The sequence below is a fragment of the Panthera onca genome, chromosome C1 (genome assembly GCF_046562875.1).
Source record: "Panthera onca isolate mPanOnc1 chromosome C1, mPanOnc1 haplotype 2, whole genome shotgun sequence".
NCBI classification, from domain to species: domain Eukaryota; kingdom Metazoa; phylum Chordata; class Mammalia; order Carnivora; family Felidae; genus Panthera; species Panthera onca.
In genome coordinates this window covers 116,062,251-116,087,148 of record NC_138346.1, presented here as the reverse complement: position 1 = coordinate 116,087,148, position 24,898 = coordinate 116,062,251, and the positions used below count along the sequence as shown (strand labels likewise).

General features: G+C 41.4%; 1 protein-coding gene across 7 annotated transcripts in view; it reads left to right on the top strand.

Moving 5' to 3' along the window:
- The window catches only part of SETDB1 (SET domain bifurcated histone lysine methyltransferase 1), a 34,870-nt gene that overhangs the window by 7,739 nt on the left and 2,233 nt on the right, over positions 1-24,898 (top strand). For 4 of the 7 annotated variants that reach the window (XM_078451453.2, XM_078451452.2, XM_078451454.2 and 1 more), the window contains 14 exons: positions 9,200-9,234; positions 10,138-10,237; positions 11,311-11,436; positions 11,603-11,804; positions 12,294-12,367; positions 13,562-13,752; positions 14,464-14,593; positions 15,240-15,414; positions 15,497-15,655; positions 16,270-16,896; positions 17,266-17,382; positions 22,301-22,470; positions 23,029-23,657; positions 24,508-24,536. In XM_078451453.2, coding sequence (XP_078307579.1) covers positions 9,200-9,234; positions 10,138-10,237; positions 11,311-11,436; positions 11,603-11,804; positions 12,294-12,367; positions 13,562-13,752; positions 14,464-14,593; positions 15,240-15,414; positions 15,497-15,655; positions 16,270-16,896; positions 17,266-17,382; positions 22,301-22,470; positions 23,029-23,657; positions 24,508-24,536 — 2,764 coding nt within the window. Of the gene's footprint in view, positions 1-9,199; positions 9,235-10,137; positions 10,238-11,310; positions 11,481-11,602; positions 11,805-12,293; positions 12,368-13,561; positions 13,753-14,463; positions 14,594-15,239; positions 15,415-15,496; positions 15,656-16,269; positions 16,897-17,265; positions 17,383-19,741; positions 19,914-22,300; positions 22,471-23,028; positions 23,658-24,507; positions 24,537-24,898 lie in introns of those variants that run through there. The other 3 variants (XM_078451455.2, XM_060622609.2, XM_078451457.2) reach the window with 3 other exon arrangements.

Here is a 24,898-nt window from a genome sequence, read left to right as displayed (position 1 = left end):
TAAAATTGTTGACTTGTTTGTCATTTCGATTCTTTCAGTTTTTGCTTCCTATATTTTGGGACTCTGTTATGTATATGTTTATAGTTACTTTTTTTATTATTATAAGGTATCTCTTTGTGTCTCAAGTGATATTCCTTGTCTTAAAGTCTATTTTGTCAGATATTAATGTGGAATTTCCATTTCTGTTATGATTACTGTTTGTATATTGTGTCGTTTTCTGTATTTTTACTTAAAATCTTTGTCTTGAATTTAGTGTATTTCTTGCATACAATATATATATAGTTAGATCTCTTTTTTTTTTTAATTTTTTTTAATGTATGTGTATTTTTGAGAGAGAGACAGAGCACAAATGAGGAAGGGACAGAGAGAGAGTGAGACACAGAATCTGAAGCAGGCTCTAGGCTCTGAGCTGTTAGCACAGAGCCTGATGTGGGGCTCGAACTCAAAAACCATGAGATCATGACCTGAACTGAAGTCAGACACTTAACCAACTGAGCCACCCAGGTGCCCCAGATCTTGTCTTTTTTTAATCCATTCTCACAGTTTCTGCCTTTTTAATTAGTATTGAGTGCATTCACAGTTGATTGAATCCATATGGGTGGATTTTTTATCGGCCGTTTTGCATTTTCTCCCCCTATGTCCCATGTCTTTTATATTTGTCTGTTCTTTACTGCTTTGTTTGTGTCGAACAAATATTTCAGTAAGTCATTTTAATTTCTCTGATTTTTTTTGGCTTTTAAGAAAAGTGCTTGCACATTTATCTGGTCATTATACTACAAGTTAATACTGACCTAATTCTGGTAAAATATAGCAGCTTTGCACCAGGATAGCTCCATTTTCACTCTCTTCTTGTGTGATACTGTTGTCAAATATATTGCATCTACATATGTTTAAAGCCAACAATTTTGTGTTACAGTTATTGCCAGGAGTAATCTTATTTTTAAAGATGTTACGGGAAGAAAAGAGAAAAATACATATTTACCCAGATGTTTACATTTCTATTCCTCTTCATTTCTTCCTGTGGATCTGAGTTAGGATCTAGTGTCATCCTTTTCCAGCCAGAAAGATTTCCTTTAATATTTCTTGTAATTCTGAGGCACCTGGGTGGCTCAGGTGTTAAGTGTCCCAACTCTTAAGTGATTAAGTGTCCAACTCTTGATTTTGGCTCAGGTTATTTGTGAGATCGAGCCTTGCGTCAGGCCCTGTACCAACCACACAGAGCCTGCTTGGCATTCTCTCTCTCCCTCTCTCTCTGCCCTTCTCTCTCTCTCTCTCTCTCTCTCTCACAAAATAAATATTTAAAGCATATTTCTTGTGGTCCTGCTAAAAGTCATTTCATTTATCTGAGATATAGCATTCTTGGTTCACTATTTTCTTTTGGCATTTCGAATATGCCATTCCAGTGCCTTCTGGCCTCAGTTATTTCTGATAGGAAGTTAGATGAATGTGTTGTACCCTGGATGTGAGTCATTTTTGTTTAACAGCTTTTAAGATTTTCTCTTTTGATTTTAGTAGTTTCAGTAGGTTGTGTCTAGGTATAATTCTCTCCGTATTTGTTGTATTTGAGATTCATGGAACTTGGATCTGTAGATTCACATTTTTCATCAAATTTAGAAGTGTTTCGGTCATTATTTCTTCATATATTTTTTTCTAGCCCTTTCTCCCCTGACCTTCTGAGCTCATCATTATGCATATAGTAGAATGCTTCACATTGTCTTATAAGTCTTTGAGGCACTGTTCATTTTTCTTCAACCTTCTTCTCTTTGTGCTTTGGATGGGGCAATTTCTCTATATAGGTATCTATTAGTTTACTTGTTCTTCTGCCATTTTAAATTTGCTTTTTTTAGCCCCCCCTAGTGAATGCAGTAAAACCTTGGATTGTGACTAGTCTGTTCTGTGAGTGTTCTGCAAGACGAGCAAAAATTTCTAATAAATTTTAACTTGATAAGCAGGTAGTGTCTTGGAATACAAGTAGTTCATAACACTGAACGTCAGTCACATGATCACAACTCAGCTCTCTCTCTGAGGGATTGTGGGTCATCATCAATGCAATCTCACATTTCTGTGAAATTCTCAAAAGGAGGCATTGGATAGGTTCCTTGTTAAAGTTGCACAAAAAGAAAAAGATTCCATTGAGCCAATAGCAGTGATTCCGTTAGTGACAGTGAAAATCGTCCTACACAATAACCCTCCTCTCTCTTGTCTTCCTCACACCAGCCACAAAGGTTTTGAAAGGTAAGTGCAGGTTAATTTATTTTTCTTTGTATTTTGTATTTTCTTTATTATTATGTATTATAGTATTGTAATAATTTTTATATGAATTTTTGGGGTTGTGGAATTAATCATCTGAGTTTTCATTATTTCTTATGGGGAAATTTGCTTTGATATACAAGTGCTTTGGATTATAAGGATGTTTCTGGAATGAATTATGCTCAAAAACCAAGGTTTTACTGTATTTCGTTTCAGTTTTTGTAATTTCAACCCTGGAATTTCCATTTGCTTCTTTTTATAGTCAAGTCTTTTGTTTATTAAGTATTAGCATATTTTCCTTTAAATCTTTGAATGTAATTTCCATGAGCTCTTTGAGCATATTTATAAATCCAATACCTAGGCCCGTATGGCAAGTCAGTTTCCATTGCTAGAGTTTTGTTTCCTGAGTATAGGGCGTACTTTCCTATTTCTTTGAATGTTTCATTATTTTTGTTGTTGAAAGCTGGATACTTTCAAGTTTTTTTTCTTATGATGCCAACTCTGTCTTCTTTGTAGTGTACAGCTGATGTCCCTGCTTGGTTTTTAAATTTGAACTACATATATTAGCTTGGCTCCTAACCTTTGCCCCTTTTTTTTACATAGTTTAGCCAGTGAGTTTTATAGAAATAGAAAGAATGCATTCAGAGTTGCATGTATTCTCAAGTCTCCATTGGGTTTCCTGCATCTTTTCTGTATGTGCCTAGTTTAGCAGTCACCCACAGATTCTTATATATGTATTTATGTGTGTGTGTGTGTGTGTATATATATGTGTGTGTATATAACTTTATATATATTAACTTGGCTCTTAACAATTGCTCCCCCCCTTTTTTTTTGCATAGTTTAGCCAGTGAGTTTTACGGAGGTATAGAGAATACATTCAGAGTTGCATTTAGTTCTCCAGTTTCCATGGACTCCTGGGTCTTGTCTGCATTTGCATAGTTTAGCAGTCACTCAAGAATGCATAGAGAATTTATCTAAGCCTGTCTATGGCTCTCTCATTTTCAGGATCTCCTTGTTAAGTTTCTGACTGGTTTGCTGCTCACCCTAAACAAGAGCTGCAAGCTCAGACTAGCAAAGCTGCTCATTGCCATGGCTAGCGCCTCAATGGTAAAGCCGTAGTTTGCACTCACCAAACAAGGAGTGGAGTGGGGATGGGAGCCGCCCCAGGCAAGCAGACCACAGACTTCTCTTTCTTACCAGAATTCAAGCAATTTTTCAGAACAAACACTTTGAATTAATTCTTTGCCTTTGGTCAATTTCCAGTGCCCTGAAATGATTGTTTGTAACTTTTTTTTCCAGTTTTATACTTGTTTTCTGCATAGGGGAGTCATCTATGTCATCTATATCACTATTTTCATATCACTATTATCAGAAGCGCCATAGTTTTGCCTTTTTTTAACTGTAGAAGTGGAATCATACATAGTGTATACATACATTCTTCAGTCATTTCTTTAACATCTTGATGATGTGTGATGTTTAATTCAGTAACTACTACAGCATAGTATTCCATCTTGTGAATATGACACAATATATCTATTCTCCTGTCAGTTGCATTTCATTTGTTTTCAATTCAAATAATGCTCTAAATATTCTTATACATGATTCCTAATCCACATATGCAAGAATCTTTCTAAATTTTGGCAGTCTTACTAAATTTTTAGGGTATATATATATATACTCTAAGGAGTTGCTAGTTCTTAGGATATGGAAATTTTAACATTACTGGATAAGCAATGGCCAAACAGCTTTCCAAATTGGTTGTACCAATTTAGATTTGTAACTACCAGTGGATGAGAGTGTCCTGTGCTACACATACTTGACAACACTTGGTATTGTGATTTTTAAATTTTATTTCCCTACTGATGAACTTGAGAATCTTTTCATGTGTTTGTGAGTCATCTGTAGTTTTTCTTTGAAATGTCTGTTCATGTCTCTTGTTTGTTTGCTCACTCAGTGATCATTGCCGTTACTAATCCTATGCAGTTGCGTGTTGCAGATATCACTCCCAGCTTACAGTTTATCTTTATTTGTTATGTTATTTGTTGATAAACAGGTGTTATACTCTAGGATTTTTTTTCATGGTCATTGTGTTTTACATCTTTCTGCCCTGAAGCTTTATTATAAAGGTCATTTATGTTGCCTTTGAAAGCTTCATAGTTTCACCTGTCACATTTAAGTCTTTAATTCAACTGGAATTTATTTTTTGTGTAGTATTTGAGGTCAAAATCAAATTTTTTTCCATATGGTTATCAATGTTTCAGCACCACTACTGAAATGAATCCCTCCTTACTGATTTTGCATTGTCTGCTCTATCATAAATTATTTTCAGGGGCGCCTGGGTGGCTCGGTTGGTTAAGCCTCTGACTCTTGGCTTTGTCTCAGGTCATGATCTCATGGTTCGTGAGTTCAAGCCCCGTGTCGGGCTCTGTGCTAACAGTGTGGGGTCTGCTTGGGATTCTCTGCCTCTCTCTTTGCCTCCCCCACCCTCAAATAAATAAACATTAAAAAATAATTTCCATATGTATTGATTTGTTTCTGGATTTTCTGTTCTTTTTCATTGGTCTGTCATTTTTTTCTTTTTTTTATTTTATTGTATTTTTTACTTTATTTTTAATTTTATAAAATTAACATCCAAGGGGCGCCTGGGTGGCTCAGTCGGTTAAACGTCCGACTTCGGCTCAGGTCACGATCTCGCGGTCCGTGAGTTCGAGCCCCACGTCGGGCTCTGGGCTGATGGCTCAGAGCCTGGAGCCTGCTTCCGATTCTGTGTCTCCCTCTCTCTCTGCCCCTCCCCCGTTCATGCTCTGTCTCTCTCTGTCTCAAAAATAAATAAAAAACGTTAAAAAAAAAAAATTAACATCCAAACTAGTTAGCATATAGTGCAACAGTGATTTCAGGAGTAGATTCCTTAGTGCCCCTTACCTATTTAGCCCATCCCCCCTCCCACACCCCCTCCAATAACCCTCTGTTTGCTTTCCATATTTAGGAGTCTCTTATGTTTTGTCCCCCTCCCTGTTTTTATATTCTTTTTATTTCCCTTCCCTTATGTTAATCTGTTTGATCTCTTAAAGTCCTCATATGAGTGAAGTCATATGATTTTTGTCTTTCTCTAATTTCCCTTAGCATAACACTCTCCAGTTCCATCCACATAGTTGCAAATGGCAAGATCCTTTTTGATTGCCGAGTAATACACCATTGTGTGTGTGTGTATCTACCTGTGTGTGTGTGTGTGTGTGTGTGTGTGTGTGTGTATAAGACATTTCTTTATCCATTCATCCATCGATGGACATTTGGGCTCTTTCCATACTTTGGCTGTTGTTAATAGTGCTGCTATAAATATGGGGGTGCATGTGTCCCTTCGAAACAGCACACCTGTATCCCATGGATAAATGCCTAGTAGTTCAATTGCTGGGTGGTAGGGTAGTTCTATTTTTAGTTTTTTTGAGGAACCTCCATACTGTTTTCCAGAGTGGCTACACCAGCTTGCATTCCCAGGTCTGTCATTTTTTCTTATCTCAGTTCTGTATTATGTATAACTGGACTTTATTAGTTTCTATATCTGTTAACTCCAGTCACCTTACTTTGTTGTTCTTCATGTTTTTCTTGGTTCTTTTTATCTTTTGTGCTTATATATGTATTTGAGAGTCAGCGTGTCATATTCTCCACTCCCTCCCTCCCTGACAAAAAAACACAAAAACCAAAACAAAAACTATTGACATTATTAAAAGATCAATTTAGGAATAGCTGATAATTTCATGCTATTTAGTTGTTCTACATAAAAATAATTTATTTAGTCCTTAATATTTTTCAGCAAAATTGATGGTTGCACATCAGTATGAATGTGCTTAAACTACTGAACTGTACACTTAAAAATGGTTAAGGTGGTGTATATTTTATGTTATGTGTATTTTACCACAATAAAAAAAATGGGGATAAAAAGAATCAGATTTATAGGTACTAAGAGGAAATACTTTCCTAGATATTTGAGGTATAAGGATAAAAAGCAACATAAAAACTGCATGTTGAGGGGCGCCTGGGTGGCGCAGTCGGTTAAGCGTCCGACTTCAGCCAGGTCACGATCTCGCGGTCCGTGAGTTCGAGCCCCGCGTCAGGCTCTGGGCTGATGGCTCGGAGCCTGGAGCCTGTTTCCAATTCTGTGTCTCCCTCTCTCTCTGCCCCTCCCCCGTTCATGCTCTGTCTCTCTCTGTCCCAAAAATAAATAAAAAAAGTTGAAAAAAAAAAAAATTAAAAAAAAAAAAAAACTGCATGTTGAAAGTGAGTAAAAGAATAGGGGAAAGAGTACATATTTACATTTATCTTTGGCTGCAACAGAAACTGATAATATTGGTTGTTTCTGGGGAGAGGTACTAGAAGCAGGAGTATGAGGGAAGTGTATTTTTACTGTGTGTCCTTTTAATAATGTTTGAATTTTTTTACCACATGAATACTTTTACTTTTAAGGGGCACTTAAATACAAAGGCCCTACAAGATTAAGAACTGTCCTTCCTGAAAGAAAGAAATGTAGGATGTGTTTTGAAGCATTTTACAGTTGTGAGAGGTGTAAGATAACAGATCCTTAATCATATACTATGTTCACAGCTCTTTGAGGAATGCACAGGGATGTCTGTATTCTCTCCGAGGTTGAGTTCATATCCAACAAATGACTATGTGTTCCAACTTTTAAAACTTAATGTATCTTTAGCAGTCTCCTGTTACTGAAGATTCATTATGAACCTCATCTGAAGATGTTACAGTTTATTTATTTTGTTAAGTGGACATTGTTCTTAGAACATTTACGTTGCTTTCTATTTTTAATTTTAGTTTTTTCTTTTTTTGCTGCCTTTTTCTCCTAGTTTTATTTAAATATAATTGATATATAACATTGTATTAGTTTAAGGTGTAAAACAGTGATTTGATATATGTGTATATTGTGAAATGATTACCACCATTGCTTTCCATTTTTATCTATTTATTTTAAGTTTATTCATTTTGAGAGAGAGCGCATGCCTGCGTGGGAGCATGGAGGGGGAAGGCTGGCAGAAAGAGGCAAGAGAGAGAATCCCAAGCCGACTCCACACTGTCAGCCCAGAGCCCATGGGGCTCGAACCTGTGAACTGCGAGATCATGGATCATGACCTGAGCTGAAGTCTGGGGTCAGACACTTAAACAACTGAGCCACCTAGGCACCCCTGCTTTCCATTTAAACAGATGTTATAAATCTCTAAATCGGCACTGTCCAATACAGTAGCCACTATACACATGTGACTGTTTAAATTATGCGAAATGTGAAGGGTCTGGTATTTTCCAGAATATACCAAGAACCGTTAGGGTGCCCAGTTAGTTAAGTGTCCAACTCGATTTGGACATCAAGTTTGTGGGATCCAGCCTTCATTGGGCTCTGGGCTGACAGCACAGAGCCTGCTTGGGATTCATTCTCTCTCTCTCTCTCTCTCTCTCTCTTCAATAATAAAATAAATAAGCTTAAAATAAATAAACTTTAAAAAATAAACTTAAAAAATAAACTTAAAAAAAACCTGTTAACTCAAGAATGAAAAAAGGCAACCCAGTTAAAAAATGGGCAAGACATTTGAATAGTTATTTCTTCAAATAAGATTCATAAATGACCAATAAATATATGGAAAGATGCTTGATGTCATTAATCATTAAGGAAATGCAAGTCAGAACCATTTTATACTAATTAAGATGGCTGTAATCAAAAAGACAGTAACAAGTGTTGATGTGGAGAAACTGGAATCCTCTATATTGCTTGTGGGATTAAAAAATGGTACAGCCACTTTGGAAGTCTTTCAGTTCCTCAAAAGGTTAAACATGGAATTACTGTATGGCCCTGCAGTTCCACTCCTAGCCGTATACCCAAGAGAAACGATAACTTGTGCCCATAGAAAAATGGCTATAGAAATGTTCAAATCAGCATTGTTAATAATAGCTAAAAAGTGGAGACAACCCAAATGTCCATCAATTGGTGAATGGATAAACAAAATATGGCATATTCATATAATGGAATATTATTCAGCCATAAAAAGGAATTTCATGTGATGAGCCACATATATGATTTCGCTTATATGAAATGTCCAGAATAGACAAATCCATAGAGACAGAAAGTAGATTAGTGGTTACTGGCAGTTAGCGGGAAGGTTGAATGGGGAATTACTGCTAATGGGTGTTTTCATCACCCCAGAAAGAAACCTTATACTCATTAGTTGGTTTTGTTCCAGGGTGATGAAAATTTTCTGGAATTAGGTGGTAGCGATAGTTGTACAACAACTTTGTGAATATACTAAAAACCACTGAATTAAACATTTATGGTATGTGAATTATATCTGAATTTTTAAAAATTTTAAATAAAATACAGAATTTACTTTCTCTGTTGGACTAGCTACATTTAATGTGCTTAGTAGCCAAATGTTAGCAGATTTAACAGTACAATATAGAACATTATCACAGCGGAAAGTTCTATTGGACAGCACTACTCAAGAATAAACATACTTTTGCTTCATTCATTGACCACATCTCATTTGTCAGATCATTCAGATAATCCATAAGCAAATTGTTGTTATAAAAATTTAAATATAATGGCACCTGGTTGGCTCATTCAGTAGAGTGTGCAACTCTTGATCTCATGGTCATGAGTTCAAGCCCCACATTGAGCATGGAGCCTACTTTAAAAAAGAAAAATAATGCAGTGAAAAACCAAAATCCTGTAAACTACCACCTATCCCAGTACTTTATCCCCAGGTAAGCACTGTCACCTATTTGCTGTGTATCTTTCTTGACCATTTAGTACTCTTAATGTATATGTTTATATATTTAGTTGTCACGTGTTATTAGTAATGCTTCTGTGATAATGTTTTTAAGTAGCTCAGTTTGTTGATTTCTTGGAAATTCTTATGTTGTCTTTTATGCTCATTTGAGTTTTTCTCATCCATAGGTGATGCTGGGAGCAGAACACCCAAAGACCAGAAGGTGAGTTGGGATGGGGAAGGTAAAGGTGAGAGGTAAGAATATGAAAATGTGAGAGGGGCGCCTGGGTGGCTCAGTCGGTTAAGCATCCGACTTCGGCTCAGGTCACGATCTCGCGGTCCGTGAGTTCGAGCCGCGTGTCGGGCTCTGGGCTGATGGCTCAGAGCCTGGAGCCTGCTTCCGATTCTGTGTCTCCCTCTCTCTCTGCCCCTCCCCCGTTCATGCTCTGTCTCTCTCTGTCTCAAAAATAAATAAAATGTTAAAAAAAAAAAAAATTTTTTTTTTTAAAAATTAAAAAAAAAAGAAAATGTGAGAAACTTCTGGCCTGACCAGTCGCTTCAGCCATCAACATAATCATCCACTCTGTAATCAGTCCTGTGGGTTCCAGTCCTTTAGTAGATGTTCTAAGGATGCAAAAGAGGTTACTTAGAAATGCATGCACAAGTGCTATATGAATGTAGAATTTGGTGGCGACCAGCTAGGTGAGATTAACCAAGGAAGGCTCCCTGAAGCTGATCTCTGAACCAGATTTATAAGAAAGGGCAGTTTCGCCTGATAAAGTAACCATGACCTTCCAAATATAGCTCATTTTATTTTTTTGAAAGACAAGTTCTTATTCTCAAGTCTAAGCCATGCTATTTTTTTAATTAAAAAGATATTTTATTTTGAGAGAAAAGGGGAGAGAGGGCACGCGCGCACACACACACACACACACACACACACACACACACACACACGGGTGGGGGAGGGGCAGAGACAGAAGAGAGAGGCAGAGCTCCATCTCAGGAACTGCGAGATCATGTCCTAAGCCAAAATCAGGAGTCCGATGCTTTACCAACTGAGCCACCCAAGTGCCTTTAACCCATGCTATTTTAAAACTTGTTTCCCTCATCATCTTTCTTACAGCTCCGTGAGGCTATGGCTGCCTTAAGAAAGTCAGCTCAAGATGTCCAGAAGTTCATGGATGCTGTCAACAAAAAGAGCAGCTCCCAAGATCTACATAAAGGTTAGGGTCAGGAGGTTCCCCGGTATAGGTGGGGGAGTGAATTCCTACAGAGATTTCATGGATAACTGGCTTTGGTTTAGCATCTCAGAATCCTCCTTCACCTCTTTTGGGTTCTTTAAAATATTTTTTTCTTTTTTCATTTTATTTATTTTAGAGTGTGCAAGCTGGGGAAAGGGGCATGGGTGGGCAGAGAGAGAGAGAATGTTAAGCGGGATCCATGCTCAGCACAGAGCCTGATGTGGGGCTTGATCCCAGGACCTTGGGATCATGACCTGAGCTGAAATCAACACTTGGACGCTCAACCAGCTGAGCCTCCCTGGCGCCCCTCTGTTGGGTTCTTTAGACACCAAAGGTTTTCCTTGTCTGCTTAAGTCTTTTGTCTGCTGATTTTCCGATGTGCGTATTATCCAAATACCATTTTAGCTCTGTGGTCAGGACTACTTCTAGATAGAGATTAGAAGAGAGTAACTCAGGGGTGCCTGGGTGGCTCATTCAGTTAAGCGTCCGACTTCAGCTCAGGTCATGATCTCGCAGTTCATAAGTTAAAGCCCTGCATCGGGCTCTGTGCTGACAGCTCAGAGCCTGGAGCCTGCTTCGGATTCTGTTTCTCCCTCTCTCTCTCTGTCCCTCCCCCGCTCACACTCTGTCTCTCTGTCTCTCTCTCAAAAATAAATAAAAACTTAAAAAAAAAAAAAAGCAACTCAAACTCTTGTAAAGAGGTCTGAAGAAAGCTTTATTGAATGGGGCTGTTATTAGATCCCCTGCAGAAAAATGTTTTGTAAATGCTACTTAGCATTTAATGAGTATAATTAATATTGTTAATAAAGAGCTAGAGACACTTGATGTGAGATGTTCTTGTTAATGTGAATTTCAATTTTTGCAAGTTTTTCCTATTGGCATAAATAGTTGAATCATGTATAGTTTTTTGTGTCTGCCTGAGAGAGCCCCAGAAGTGATAAGGATCATTGATTACCCCATTTTCCATGGTTACTATATTATACCCTCTTTACTTTTCCATTCACGTTCCCAGTCTATGCCATATCTCTTTAGAACAACTTTGCTCTATTCCGTAGGAACCTTGAGTCAGATGTCTGGAGAACTGAGCAAAGATGGTGACCTAATAGTCAGCATGCGCATCCTGGGCAAGAAGAGAACTAAGACATGGCACAAAGGCACCCTTATTGCCATCCAGACGGTCGGTATGTTCAAGCTAGAAGAAGAGCTAATGAAAGGCAACCTGCAGGTCTCCATTGCCGATCATTTCTTTTCCCCCAGCCTTGCCTTTTGTCTCCCATGTAGTAGTCCTATTTACATGGAAACCAATGGTTTTTAAAATTTTTTTGTGTATCTTTTCTTTTTACTCAGGACCAGGAAAGAAGTACAAGGTGAAATTTGACAACAAAGGGAAGAGTCTACTGTCAGGGAACCATATTGCCTATGATTACCACCCTCCTGCTGACAAGCTGTTTGTGGGCAGTCGAGTGGTGGCCAAGTACAAGGATGGGAATCAGGTCTGGCTCTATGCTGGCATTGTAGCTGAGACACCAAACGTCAAAAACAAGCTCAGGTACCTGGACAGAGGATTGTAAAGAGAGTGAAGTCCAGTAGAGTGACTATTCGATCATAGATCTCACAATTAGCTTTTGTGTTCAGTCCCCAGTGGCCAGAAACCCTTGCTCTTTCTGTGCCACAGCAGTCATGTGGGTGATCCTTCTTTTTTTCTTTTTTTTCTCAAGGAGAAAACTTGGAGGAAAACTAAGAGAGGCATCAAGATTGTTAGGATAATAGGAAGGAAGGGGAGACTAAATGGTTTTAGCAGAATACGAACCTGGTAGTGGAACAAGAATAAATAACTGTTGGAAAAGTGGAGATAAGTTGGTTAGATTGAGAGGCTTCCTAACCCTTGGAAGGAACGGTAATAGGAAGAAAGTAGTAGACTGGAACATCTTCACAAGAGTGTGTCCTATTTGTGATCAAGAGTGGAAACTATGATTTCTGTAGGTCGTGCTAAAAAATATCAGAACCCCTGATCTTTCTACCATCACCTTCCTTACAGGTTTCTCATTTTCTTTGATGATGGGTACGCTTCCTATGTCACACAATCTGAACTGTATCCCATTTGCCGGCCACGTGAGTGTCCCTCCCTTTTTTCTGAGTTCCATCCATTTCCATCTCTACCTTGTATTTCTTAAGATAATCAGTTGAAAAGCCCTGATATTTTTGGTGCTTCTGTCTCAAAGAGTGTAAGTTTGATTAATATCCTTTGGGAGATCAGTTCTATTTGTCCATCTCTAGTGCTGCTGGGGCCTTTATAGCCAAAGAGTGGCACACTAAGAGATCATGACAGACTTTCAGTGGATGCTTGTATTGTAGCATGTTTTCGTTTCATTTCTAAATGGAATAAGTGTTACTTCTTTCCTAGTCTCATGCTTCATCTAACATTTGTATATATCTGTATAAATCTGCTTTCTGTAGAAGCTGTGTTAGATGGAAGCTTCATGCTGTCCTCTACACTCGTGTCTCTGGCTTGGGAATAGACTGTTACAAAGCAGTTATTTTTAATTACAGAAGAGTCAACTAACACTGCTGTGTTTCCGCATAACATGGCAGTAAATGCATTCAGGGTCCATAGAAGTAGCCTGATAGAATGAGAAGGAAGGACGAATATTTTTTTTTTTATCAATTTCATGATGCCGCCTGAGCTTTTTTTTTATTTATCTCTAGACTTATATAAAGTTAGCAAGAATTTCCACTTGAATTTTCCTTTTTTTTTTTTAAGTTTTTATTTATTTTGAGAGAGAGAGAGTGGGGAAGGGGCAGAGAGAGAGGGAGAGAGAGAGTTCCAAGCAGTTTCAACACTGTCCGCACAGAGTCCGATGCAGGGGATCAAACTCACGAACCGTGAGACCCTGACCTGAGCCAAAACCAAGAATCGGATGCTTAACCAACTGAGCCACCCAGGCGCCCCTCCACTTGAATTTTCCTAAACCAAACATCCATTTTTATGAAATGAGTGACTCATCTCTATTTGCATATTGCCTGCTTAGTATTTACCTGATCTGTGTGTGCACTTACACATTAGGTTCAGGACTTTCAGGTAGTCTTGGTTTTGCTTCCTTAAGGTTATGTTTTCTTCATTTATTTTTTTCTCTCCCTCCCAACTTGAAAAATACCCAACATCTCCTGGCCAACCATTCATTTTTTCCTATCAAAACATGCCTTGGGACACCTGGCTGACTCACTGGGTGTAAAGATTACTTTAAAAAAAAAAAAAAAGACCCGTCTTACCTGCCCTCTCTGAGCCTTCATTCTTCTTTGGGACAGTGAAAAAGACATGGGAGGACATAGAAGACATCTCCTGCCGAGACTTCATAGAGGAGTACATCACAGCCTACCCCAACCGCCCTATGGTGCTACTCAAGAGTGGCCAGCTTATCAAGACTGAGTGGGAAGGCACATGGTGGAAGTCCCGGGTCGAGGAGGTGGACGGCAGCCTAGTCAGGATCCTCTTCCTGGTACTGTTGTTCCCCCGTGGTTTGGAGGAAGGGTCAGGGTGGCATGGGAGAGCATAAGAGGCAGTAATGAGGATGATTTTGTCGTCCTCCATAACTTTCTTCTTTCTTGTCCTCCTCCCTGTTCTCACCATTTCGGGTCAGATTTTGCTTCGTCCTTTTGTATTTTTCTGTGATGGTTATTGAAGATAAATTCCCTGAATTTAATTATGATGCTAATCTGCATGTTGGTTTGTTTTTTTGTTTTTTTTTTTCTTCCTAAGGATACTCCTATTGTACGTAAGCACACAGCAGGCAGTTCGACTTGTTCAGGGTCAGGGTTTTAGTAGAATAGACAAAAAGGAGGCATCAAGGAATTAGGGGTTGATGACCTTTCAAGGCCCAGGTTAACTCTTGGATCTTCTGTACATGTCCTGTTTCCCCCTCTCATACTTTTCTTAGAATTACAGTCCTTTTTGTTCCTAAGGCCTTACGATCCTTGTCACGCTTTGTAGAGTCAATATAAACACCTGTCTCTCCCATAATTTCCTAAGGAGTGTATGATGGCTGTCATGGAGCCTGGAACATAAGTTTATTGACTAGGTAGGGAATTGGGGACTCATCAGAGAGATTTCCTTCAAGGAGGCACATGGAGGCGTATTCTCCACAGATGGCAGGATAGATTCTAGCCTTTAACCCGTTTCCCTCTATCCTTCACTCCTCCCGATCCCCTAGGATGACAAAAGATGCGAATGGATCTATCGAGGCTCCACACGGCTAGAGCCCATGTTCAGCATGAAGACCTCCTCAGCCTCCGCACTAGAGAAGAAGCAAGGGGGACCGCTCAGGACACGTCCAAATATGGGTATGTCCTGAAGTACCCTGGGGGAGGAAAGAAATGGACAAAAGCAAAGGAGATTACACACAAAAGCTGCTCTTTGTTTACCAGCATGACACTAGTGACTCCCTGGAAACGGGACCTGTGCCCTGAGTTTCCAGTTGTGGCAATGGGTTTGTGGTGCTGCCCCCACACGTCGTGGCTCTGATTCTTTCTAAACGACCCCATACAGATCTGAAACGACTGGCTTAGGTTAGGGGTAGAGGTGGTAATAGTTGCCCCTGTTGTCCACACGAGGATAACTGCTTTGTATGTTATCCATGGACTTTTTTTAAAGCCAAAAGCGCTTTTGTTTTCACATGTTCCTGGCATACTTTCTGGTTGAGTTTTCCTGATAACATGAGTTGATCAAAGAATATGTTTTTATAAGTTTTCACTAAAGTGTAACATAATTACTAACGTAAATCATTTGGGGCAGGAAGATAAAGTATTATTTGAGTCAAAGCCAGCCTGTGCCAGTATTTTCACTCTTTGGTGTAAATCATGAGAACCGAGGGTCTTAACACTCAGAATGTTGCTACTTTTTCACATTATGTAAACTGAGAACATGTATGCATGAATATATATGATGCAGCTGTCATCTTCAGTGGTCAATATCCTTTTTCCTATATAGGTGCTGTGAGGAGCAAAGGCCCTGTGGTCCAGTACACCCAGGATCTGACCAGTACTGGGACCCAGTTCAAGCCAACGGAGCCCCCACAGCCTACAGCCCCTCCTGCTCCCCCTGCCCCACCCGCTCCCCCTGCCCCCCCTGCTCCCCCTGTGTCCCCGCAGGCAGGTGACAATGAGTGAGTGATATTTTTTCTTATTTGCTAGTTTCTTCCATATTGCATTTCCATATCCTTTACTGTATGATGTCTGATCTCCTAGCAGCTTGGAAAGTCAGCTTGCCCAATCTCGGAAGCAGGTAGCCAAAAAGAGCACATCCTTCCGACCAGGATCTGTGGGCTCTGGTCATTCCTCCCCTACATCTCCTGCACTCAGTGAAAATGTTCCTGCTGGGAAACCTGGGAGCAACCAGACATATAGGTGAGAAACTCCCAGGCTCTCTGTGGGGAGGTGGCAGTGTGGACTAGATGGTCACTGTATGGAGACGTTATTTGGCTCCAAGGTGCTTAGTTAAGGTTATAATGGTGAGGAGTTTGAACTTGAAAGGACAGCTTTAACCTGGAAAGTTTCCAAGAAACAGAATGTAAAATAATTGAGTTAGGAACTAAGTGCCAAGAAATAAGGAATCACTAGAAAGTCATTTGTTAAAACTTGTCACTGAATGTGGCATCATCATTGGTACAATAGAAAGGGATCACTATTGCCTCTTTCTTTGAATCACAGGAATTAGTAAAGATATCTGTAGGACACACAAAAGGGGAAAAAGCATTGGTAGAAGACTAGACTCTACTTCCATAATTCACAGGCCAAAAACGTGTTAGGAAAAAAGGTACACTGTTGAGGTAGAGATATTCTCAGTCAGTGAGGAGTAACCGGGGCCCTTCATTGTCCAGGTTTGGTGAAGCGATGGGAAACCTGACAGCTTCAAGAGCACAGCTGTTTGGGAGACAAGTGGGTTAGCCAGCTTCAGGGGTCCGTACGCAGCAGGGAGGTCCTGTTGCTGTCTTACCTGATCTCTTGCGTGTCATTTGCAGATCACCTTTAGGCCCAACAGCCTCTGCCCCAGCAGCGCCCCCAGCACCTCCCGTGCCCCCAGCCTTCCATGGCATGTTAGAACGGGCCCCAGCGGAGCCCTCCTACCGTGCCCCCATGGAGAAGCTCTTCTATTTACCTCATGTGTGCAGCTATACGTGTCTGTCTCGAGTTAGACCTATGAGAAGTGCACAGTACCGGGGCAAGAACCCACTGCTGGTCCCGCTGCTCTATGACTTCCGGCGGATGACAGCCCGTCGCCGAGTTAACCGCAAGATGGGCTTTCATGTGATCTATAAGACACCCTGTGGCCTCTGCCTTCGGACAATGCAGGAGATTGAACGCTATCTTTTTGAGACTGGCTGTGACTTCCTCTTCCTGGAGATGTTCTGTTTGGATCCATATGTTCTTGTGGACCGCAAGTTTCAGCCCTATAAACCTTTTTACTACATTCTGGACATCACCTATGGGAAGGAAGATGTCCCCCTATCCTGTGTCAATGAGATTGACACAACCCCCCCACCCCAGGTGGCCTACAGTAAGGAACGAATCCCGGGCAAGGGTGTTTTCATTAACACAGGCCCAGAATTTCTGGTTGGCTGTGACTGCAAGGATGGGTGCCGTGACAAGTGAGTTGGGAGGGTAATTGCTGGCCCTGTCCCCAACTTCATTATCCTTGCCTTTTCTCTCCATCTCTTCCTTTGTCTTATATCTAACTTGGCCCCCACTGCATGACCCTGGGTACCTGTGTCCTGTGTTTGTTTCTTTCTCTGATTCTCCTTTTTCCTTTGTGTCCCTCCCATCGTGCTTTCAATTGCCATTGGTTTCATTCTGTCTTATTCTCACTCTGCTGTGTTTTCCTGTCTTTTCCTTATTCATTTACATGTATGACAGAAGAAAAGGAAACTTCACTACCACCTCCCTGCGCTTCTGTAGTACTTCCTACCTCTAAAGGAAGCCTCACAGCTCTAGCCATTGTCCCCTTCTGTCTTACTCAGGTCCAAGTGTGCCTGTCACCAGCTAACTATCCAGGCCACAGCCTGTACCCCGGGCGGCCAGATCAACCCTAATTCTGGCTACCAGTACAAGAGACTAGAAGAGTGTCTGCCCACAGGGTAAGTAGGGGAAAGCAAAGCACTTCAGAGACATTTCTAAACATTGGAACCAAAAATAGAGTAACCGAAACCAGGTATTTTATCAGTTAAACCTTATTTACTGAATTTCCAACACGTTTCTTCCTCAGACTTTCCTTGAAATGAAGACATAAGATTGAATAGAATCTAGCAATTGCAGTTAAAGATGATCTTAACTTCATAGTGTGTGTATATCCTAACAGACTGCAGTTACTCTGGGAAGTGAGATCTGTTCAGAGAGAAGTAAGCAGAGACCTGATTATATAGGACTTTTGTATATCAGAATAAAAATTAGAACCGGGGCACCTGGGTGACTCAGTCGGTTAAGCGTCCGACTTCAGCTCAGGTCATGATCTCACAGTCCGTGAGTTCGAGCCCCGCGTTGGGCCCTGTGCTGACAGCCCAGAGCCTGGAGCTGGCTTCAGATTCTGTGTCTCCCTCTTTCTCTGCCCCTCCCCTGCTCATGGTCTGTCCCTCTCACTCTCAAAAAATGAATAAATATTAAAAAAAAAAAAAATTAGAACCAAATTCATGGTGCACTAGGAAGTTGTTTGAGAATTTTAAGCAGGCAAATGATGCCATCTGCCTTTTTTTTTTTAATGTTTTGTTTTAAATTTTATTTTGAGAGCGAGAGAACGGGAGGGGCAGAGAGAGAATCCCAAGCAGGCTCCACACCCAGTGCATAGAGCCCAGTGAGGGGCTTGATCTCACAACAGCAAGATCATCACCCGAGCTGATATCAGCAGTTGGATGCTTAACTGACTGAGCCACCAAGGCGCCCTGATTCCATCTGCCTTTTGAAAGTTACTATGGCTACTGTATAGAGACTAGGGCTTAGGACAGCAAAAGTAAAATTAGGAAGTCCACTTAGGAGATAATTATGGGAATACAGGTGAGAAGCAGTGGTTGCTGGGGCTTTACTAGAGTACACGTGGCAGTGGAGACGAAAGAGGGTAGATTTGATGGAGGCCTGTGTGACTCAGTTAAGCATCTGACTCTTGATTTCAGTTTAGGTCATGAGCTCACGGTTTGTGGGTTCGACCCCACGTTGGTCTCTGATCTGACAGTGCAGAGCCTGCTTGGGATTCTTGCTCTCCCTCTCTCTCTACTCCTCTTCTCCCCCCTCGAAATAAAGAAACAAACATTTTTTTAAAAAAAGAGGGTAGATTCGGGATGCATTTGGAGATAGAGCTCCAGAACTTGATAGATTGACTGGACTGGGAGGGAAGCAGCAGAATCCAGGACAAGTACTCTAAACTTTATAGTGGGGCAGCAAAGTGGGTGTTGGTGCTTTTTATTAAGATAGAAGGCTAGGGGAGTGGTAATCTGGTTGAAACTCATCTTTTGGCCGTGTTGTGTTTGCGGTGCCTCCTAGGCAATCCAAGGAGAAATGTCAGAAAGACAGTGAGGTTTCTGGAAAGAAGCATAAGGGCTGGACATAAAGAATTAGGAATCGGGCACCTGGGTGGCTCAGTCTGTTAAGTGTCCAACTTCGGTCAGGTCATGATCTCACCATTTGTGAGTTCGAGCCCCGAGTCGGGCTCTGTGCTGACCGCTCGGAGCCTGGAGCCTGCTTTGGATCTCTGGGATTCTGTGTCTCCCTCTATTGCCCTCTGCCCCTCCCCTACTCACACTTTGTGTGTGTCTCTCTCTCAAAAACAAATAAACATTAAAAAAAAGAAGAATTAGGAATCCTGAGCACAGGGGTGGTGCATAAAGCCTGGATGAGTTCACCCAGAGAGAATATTGATAACAGAAGAGATAAGCCCTGGGCCCTCTAACTAAAGACTGAGCAGAGGAGGTGAAGCCAGCATGTAAAGGAAAGAGGAAGACAATGAAAGAGTGGGGTAAAACTTGGTAAAATGGTTATATGTGAACATGGAAACTAATAAACCTGTGTTCAGGATACATAATTAACAGGAGAAGAAAAACATCAATAAAGTAATTCAGAAATTTTCACATAGTGGAAAATGGGAAATGTTTCCAAATGGAAAATGCCAGTCACGGCCCAGCATAAAGGATGAAAACAGAGCCCCACTAAAACACAGGATAATAAAATGTAATCATTGTGTCCACAGAACACTGAAGACAAAAAAAGTCCTAAAAGCTTCTAGAGAAGAGAAGTAGACCACAAAAATAAAAGACTCAGCATATCTTCAGCCTTCTCAAAATGACATAGGGAGCTAGATGGAAATTAAGGACTCTTTTCAGAATTCTAAGGGGAAATTATTTCTAACCTAGAGTTCTAAATCCCAGGCCAGCAGTTTTAAGTGTGAAAGTAAGCTAAAGGCATTTTTTAGACATGAAATACCTCAAAATTGTCCATTATTCCCTTTCTCAGAAAGTTACTGGAATTGTTTGCCAAAATAAGGGGGAAAGTCAAGAGAGAAGAAAGCATGCTGATCCAGGAAAGAGAGGCTCTACCTCAAAAGAGGATTGAGGGGGAATCCCACAGACGGTGGAGTGAAGGGGGCTTCCAGGCTGACAGCCGTGCCCTGGACACCGCGGCCAGTGTGAGCAGGGCAGCCCCAGCTGGGAGGGAAGCTCTGGGAAGATGGGTTTGGTAGGAAACCTGGTATGTCTGAGCATCTTCGCAGGAGACTGCGGCTACCAGGGAAGTCAGATGAATTTGTGCTGAATGCAAATTGCAAATGAAGCAAAGGAAAAGACAGTTAATTAGCTTTAGCTGCATCACTGTATCATGTATGTTTTAATTATAATCAAAAAATTTGAATCTTCCAGTGATGTTTAGATTTGCTAATGCTGGGCAGTAGATGAACGTTCATTGTATCTTTTTTCCTGTTTGAAATGTTTCATAAAAATATTTTCATATAACCACAAATAATACATCACTTCCCTGCCTGAAACTTTAATAGCTTCCCATTGTGCTGTAGATTTCATTCTAACTGTTAATCTTGGGTCACAAGACCCTGTGCTATCTGGCCCCTTCGTATCTCTCTCCCTCCAAAATTGTTCCAGCCACACTGATACTCTTTAGTTCCTGGATCCAGTCTGCCCAGTGTGTGCCAGCCTACCTCAAGGGCCTTTGTACATGCTGTGCCCTCTGCTTGCCATCCGCCCTCTGTTCTTTGCATGGTTATCTTCTTTAACCTTGAGCTCTCGGCTTTAATCGCACCTCCTCAAAAGAGACCTTTCTTGGTCACTCTAAAACTAGGTCGTTTTCACTCCCTTAATTCTCTCGTTGAGCACCCTGTTTGTATTCTTTATACCAGCTGGGCTGCTTTCATTTATGTTTTGACTTGCTTTTCTGTTTTTTCCCTTTAGCACGTAAGCTCCATGAGGATGGGGACCGGTCTTGCTCACCATGTAGCCGGCTTACCCAGGGCCTGGCACATAGTAATCACTCAAATTTTGTTGAATGATATTCAGTGTAGCTACTCTGAAAGTTTCCTATGGTGGTGATTAGACCTAAGTCCAAATCCTCACTTTTCCATTCTTAGCTGATCTTGTTTTATTAGGTGTAAACAGAGGATAGGACCATGAACACCCCCCATCCCCACTGAGGTTTTAAGGGACCTAACAAAGTTGTTTCTTGATAAGTTGCTAGTGACATGGTATGTTCAGTTTGTGAAGATTCATTGAGCTGTAAACATGTACATGAACAGTACATGGGTACTTCTGTGTATATTATGCTTTTGTAGTTTTTGTTGTTTTTTTTTTTAAGTGGTGTCTATACCCAGTGTGGGGCTCCAAATCACAGCCCCGGGATTGAGTTGTGTGCTCTGCCAACTGAGCTGGCCAGGCGCCCCACTTTGTAGTTAATTTTTTAAGTTAAAAATTTAACACTCTTACAGGGCTGCTTTGAGGATAGAGTAGGATAGAGTATGTAAAGCATAATGCCAAACGCAAAGTAAATGTTCAGTGACCAGAAGTTGTTCTTACCATCTTTGTCCAAAGGGATAGGACTAATGTCATCACCTCTGTAATTATACTGGTGTCATCTTACCAAAAATAGATGTTTCCCTTAAATCTGCTTATCAAGAAAATAAGTAAAATCCTAACACTGAACAAAGTAGATGGAGCAGAAAAATTGGTACTAACTTCAGTAGTTTATTTTTTAAATAAACTGTGCACTTCCTTAAACTTGATAGAATATGAGCTCCTTGAGAGGAAAGATTGTGATTTTTTTTTCCATTGTCAGGTTTGCAGTATGTAGCACAGCTCTTGGTGTTTAGTAAATGTTCATGAAATAAAAGAATGAAAATCAGCTTTACCAGAAGAGCCCCGTGAACGTTTGTTCCAACTCCTTCTCTCTAGTCTCTTTCAGGATCTGTCATACTGGTTTCTGCTTTCCTCACGTATCTTTATTTTATATATCTATTTCTGCACATTGATGTAGCTTATCTACTGATTTTTTTTTTTTAATGTTTATTTTTGAGAGAGAGCGAGCGTGAGCAAGGGAGGGCCAGAGAGAGAGGGAGATACAGAATCTGAAGCAGGCTCTCGGCTCTGAGCTGTCAGCACAGAGCCTGATGCAGGGCTCAAACTCACAAGCTGTGGAGATCATGACCTGAGCCAAAGTCGGACACTTAACTGACTGAGCCACCCAGGTGCCCTGCCTATCTACTGATTTTAATGGCTCTTAACCTGTATTCACATCAGTTTGCTTGGCTTTTCTCCAGGCAGTAGACATTCTGGTATTCACTGTTACTAGTGCCATAAATACCTGTATAAATCACTTTTCCCTGTTCTGAATTACTTCCTTGGGCTATATTCCCAGATGAATCAAAGAGCATAAACAGTTCAGTAAATTCACTCAGATCGTTACCTAATAAGTGATGATACCTCAAGAGTCGTAACAGTTCTGTTACAATTAACAGGACTGCGTGGATGCTCTAGTGATCACGTTATGACTGATTTTATTGTAACTTCCTCCCAGAGTTTATGAGTGTAACAAACGTTGTAAATGTGACCCAAACATGTGCACAAACCGGTTGGTGCAGCACGGGCTCCAGGTTCGGCTACAGCTATTCAAGACGCAGAACAAGGGCTGGGGTATTCGCTGCTTGGATGACATTGCCAAAGGATCCTTCGTCTGTATTTATGCAGGTTGGTGATGAAAGAGTTGCCCCTGGGGTTAGGACACCACGGGGAATTGAATCAGACAGAGGGTGAATGAGAATAAAATGCTTGACACAAGAACTTGGGAGTAAGAGGAGGCCATGATTTTCTTCTGTAAAGAACATGACAAGTGATGTGCCTGTCGGGGTGGACCAGGGAGGGACAGAAGGACAAGCAAGAAAAGGGGTGAAAGTGGACAGAGGATTTTTCAGACGAGGGATGTGGGAGCAGAGTCCAGTACGTCATTTTATCCCACATCACCCTCCTCCACCCAGAGGCTTTCAGCATAGCTGCAGATGCCCTTTTGGTAAACCAAGTGAAGAGGCAGAAAGGGATGGTAGAGAGGGCAGGATTTGAAACCAGAGTAAAGCTCCCCAGCCTCTCGTGACGACCCCGAGGAGGAGGGCATCATCAGAGACAAGGGAGGGCCCATGATGGAGGTGTTTTTGACTGTGTGCTGCTGGGCTAGGTATTGTGGGAAGGACCCCTACACTCTCTAAAAGATCCTCATAACCCTAGAAGGCCTTTAATTCTCTTCATTCCCAGGCAAGATCCTGACAGATGACTTTGCGGACAAGGAGGGCCTGGAGATGGGTGATGAGTACTTTGCCAATCTGGACCATATCGAGAGTGTGGAGAACTTCAAGGAAGGATATGAGAGTGATGCCCCCTGTTCGTCCGACAGCAGCGGGGTGGACTTGAAGGACCAGGAAGATGGCAACAGCGGTACAGAGGATCCCGAAGAGTCCAATGACGACAGTTCCGATGATAACTTCTGTAAAGATGAGGACTTCAGTACCAGCTCTGTGTGGCGCAGCTATGCTACCCGGAGGCAGACCCGGGGCCAAAAGGAAAACGGACTGTCTGAGACGGCTTCCAAGGACTCCCGCCCCCCAGACCTTGGGCCCTCCCATATTCCTGTCCCTCCAGCGATCCCTGGGGGTGGCTGCAATCCGCCTTCCTCTGAAGAGACACCCAAGAATAAGGTGGCCTCATGGTTGAGCTGCAATAGTGTCAGTGAAGGTGGCTTTGCTGACTCTGATAGCCGTTCATCCTTCAAGACTAACGAAGGTGGGGAAGGCCGGGCTGGGGGAGGCAGAGGGGAGGCTGAGAAGGCCTCCACCTCAGGGCTGGGCTTCAAGGATGAGGGAGACCTCAAGCAGGCCAAGAAAGAGGTAAGTGGTGGCAGAAGACTCTCGGAGTGGGAGTTTTTGTAGAACTTTGGTAATGGAACAACTTGACATGGCACACTGATTCTTCACGTGTAGATCATTTATTGGATGTTTATTTCTGTGGCAAACCTGATTATCTTCCCCCTGCACCCAACACATTCCTGGTGCTTAAAGAACCAAATTATTATTTTTTTATTTTTATTTTTTAATGTTTATTTTTGAGAGAGAGCACAAATGGGGGAGGGACAGAGAGAGAGAGGGAGAAAGTTTGAAGCAGGCTCTGAGCTGTCAGCACAGAGCCCGACACGGGGCTCGAGCCCACAGACTGGGCTGTGAGATCATGGCCTGAGCTGAAGTCGGATGCCCAACTGACTGAGCCACCCAGGCACCCAAGAACCAAATTACTTTTTAAATCAATCCGGGGGAGCGAAAGTGTCTGGTTCATTCCGAAGTAAAGGATTTATAAGTAATTTTTTTTTAACTTAGTGTTATGTCAAGTTATCTACAACATTGCTGTTTTTTGTTAGAGTTAAAAACCAAGAATTGATTATAGATGTATTTTTAATGATGTTGAAACTTAACATATCACAGGTGGTGAACTCTTGTCCTTGTAAAATCTGCCCACGGTGTTTGCCTTGAGTGTGTTATGGTCTGTCATTGGGAAGGTTTAGAGAACCCTTCTCAGGGGGTGTCCTGATGAGAACACAGTTGTTACTGTTGAGCTGCAGAGGAATCTCTTTAGTGTACTTCTCACTGGCCGATGTCTTTGGAGGTCATTTGAGATGAACTCTGATTGTTGGACCTGTCACCCAGCGCCATGAAAACATCTAACCCTTCACTTGCTCTTTTCCAGGACCCCGATGACCGAAACAAGATGTCCTTGTAAGTGCTGCTGTTTCTGACCTGTTTCCAAATCTGTCTTCTCTCAAGCCTGTAAAAGAAGCCTGCCCTCTCCCACTTATGTTCAGTCTCTCTCTCTTAAAAAAAAATGGATAAATGTTAAAAAAAATTTTTTTTTTAAAGGGGCACCTGGGTGGCTCAGTCGGGTAAGCGTCCGACTTCAGCTCAAGTCATGATCTTATGGTTTGTGGGTTTGAGCCCCGTATCAGGCCCTGCACTGACAGCTCAAAGCCTGGAGCCTGTTTCAGATTCTGTGTCTCCCTCTCTCTCTGCCCTCCCCCACTTGTGCTCTTTCTCTGTCTCTTAAAAAAAAAAAAAAAAAAAAAAAGAATAAATGTTAAAAA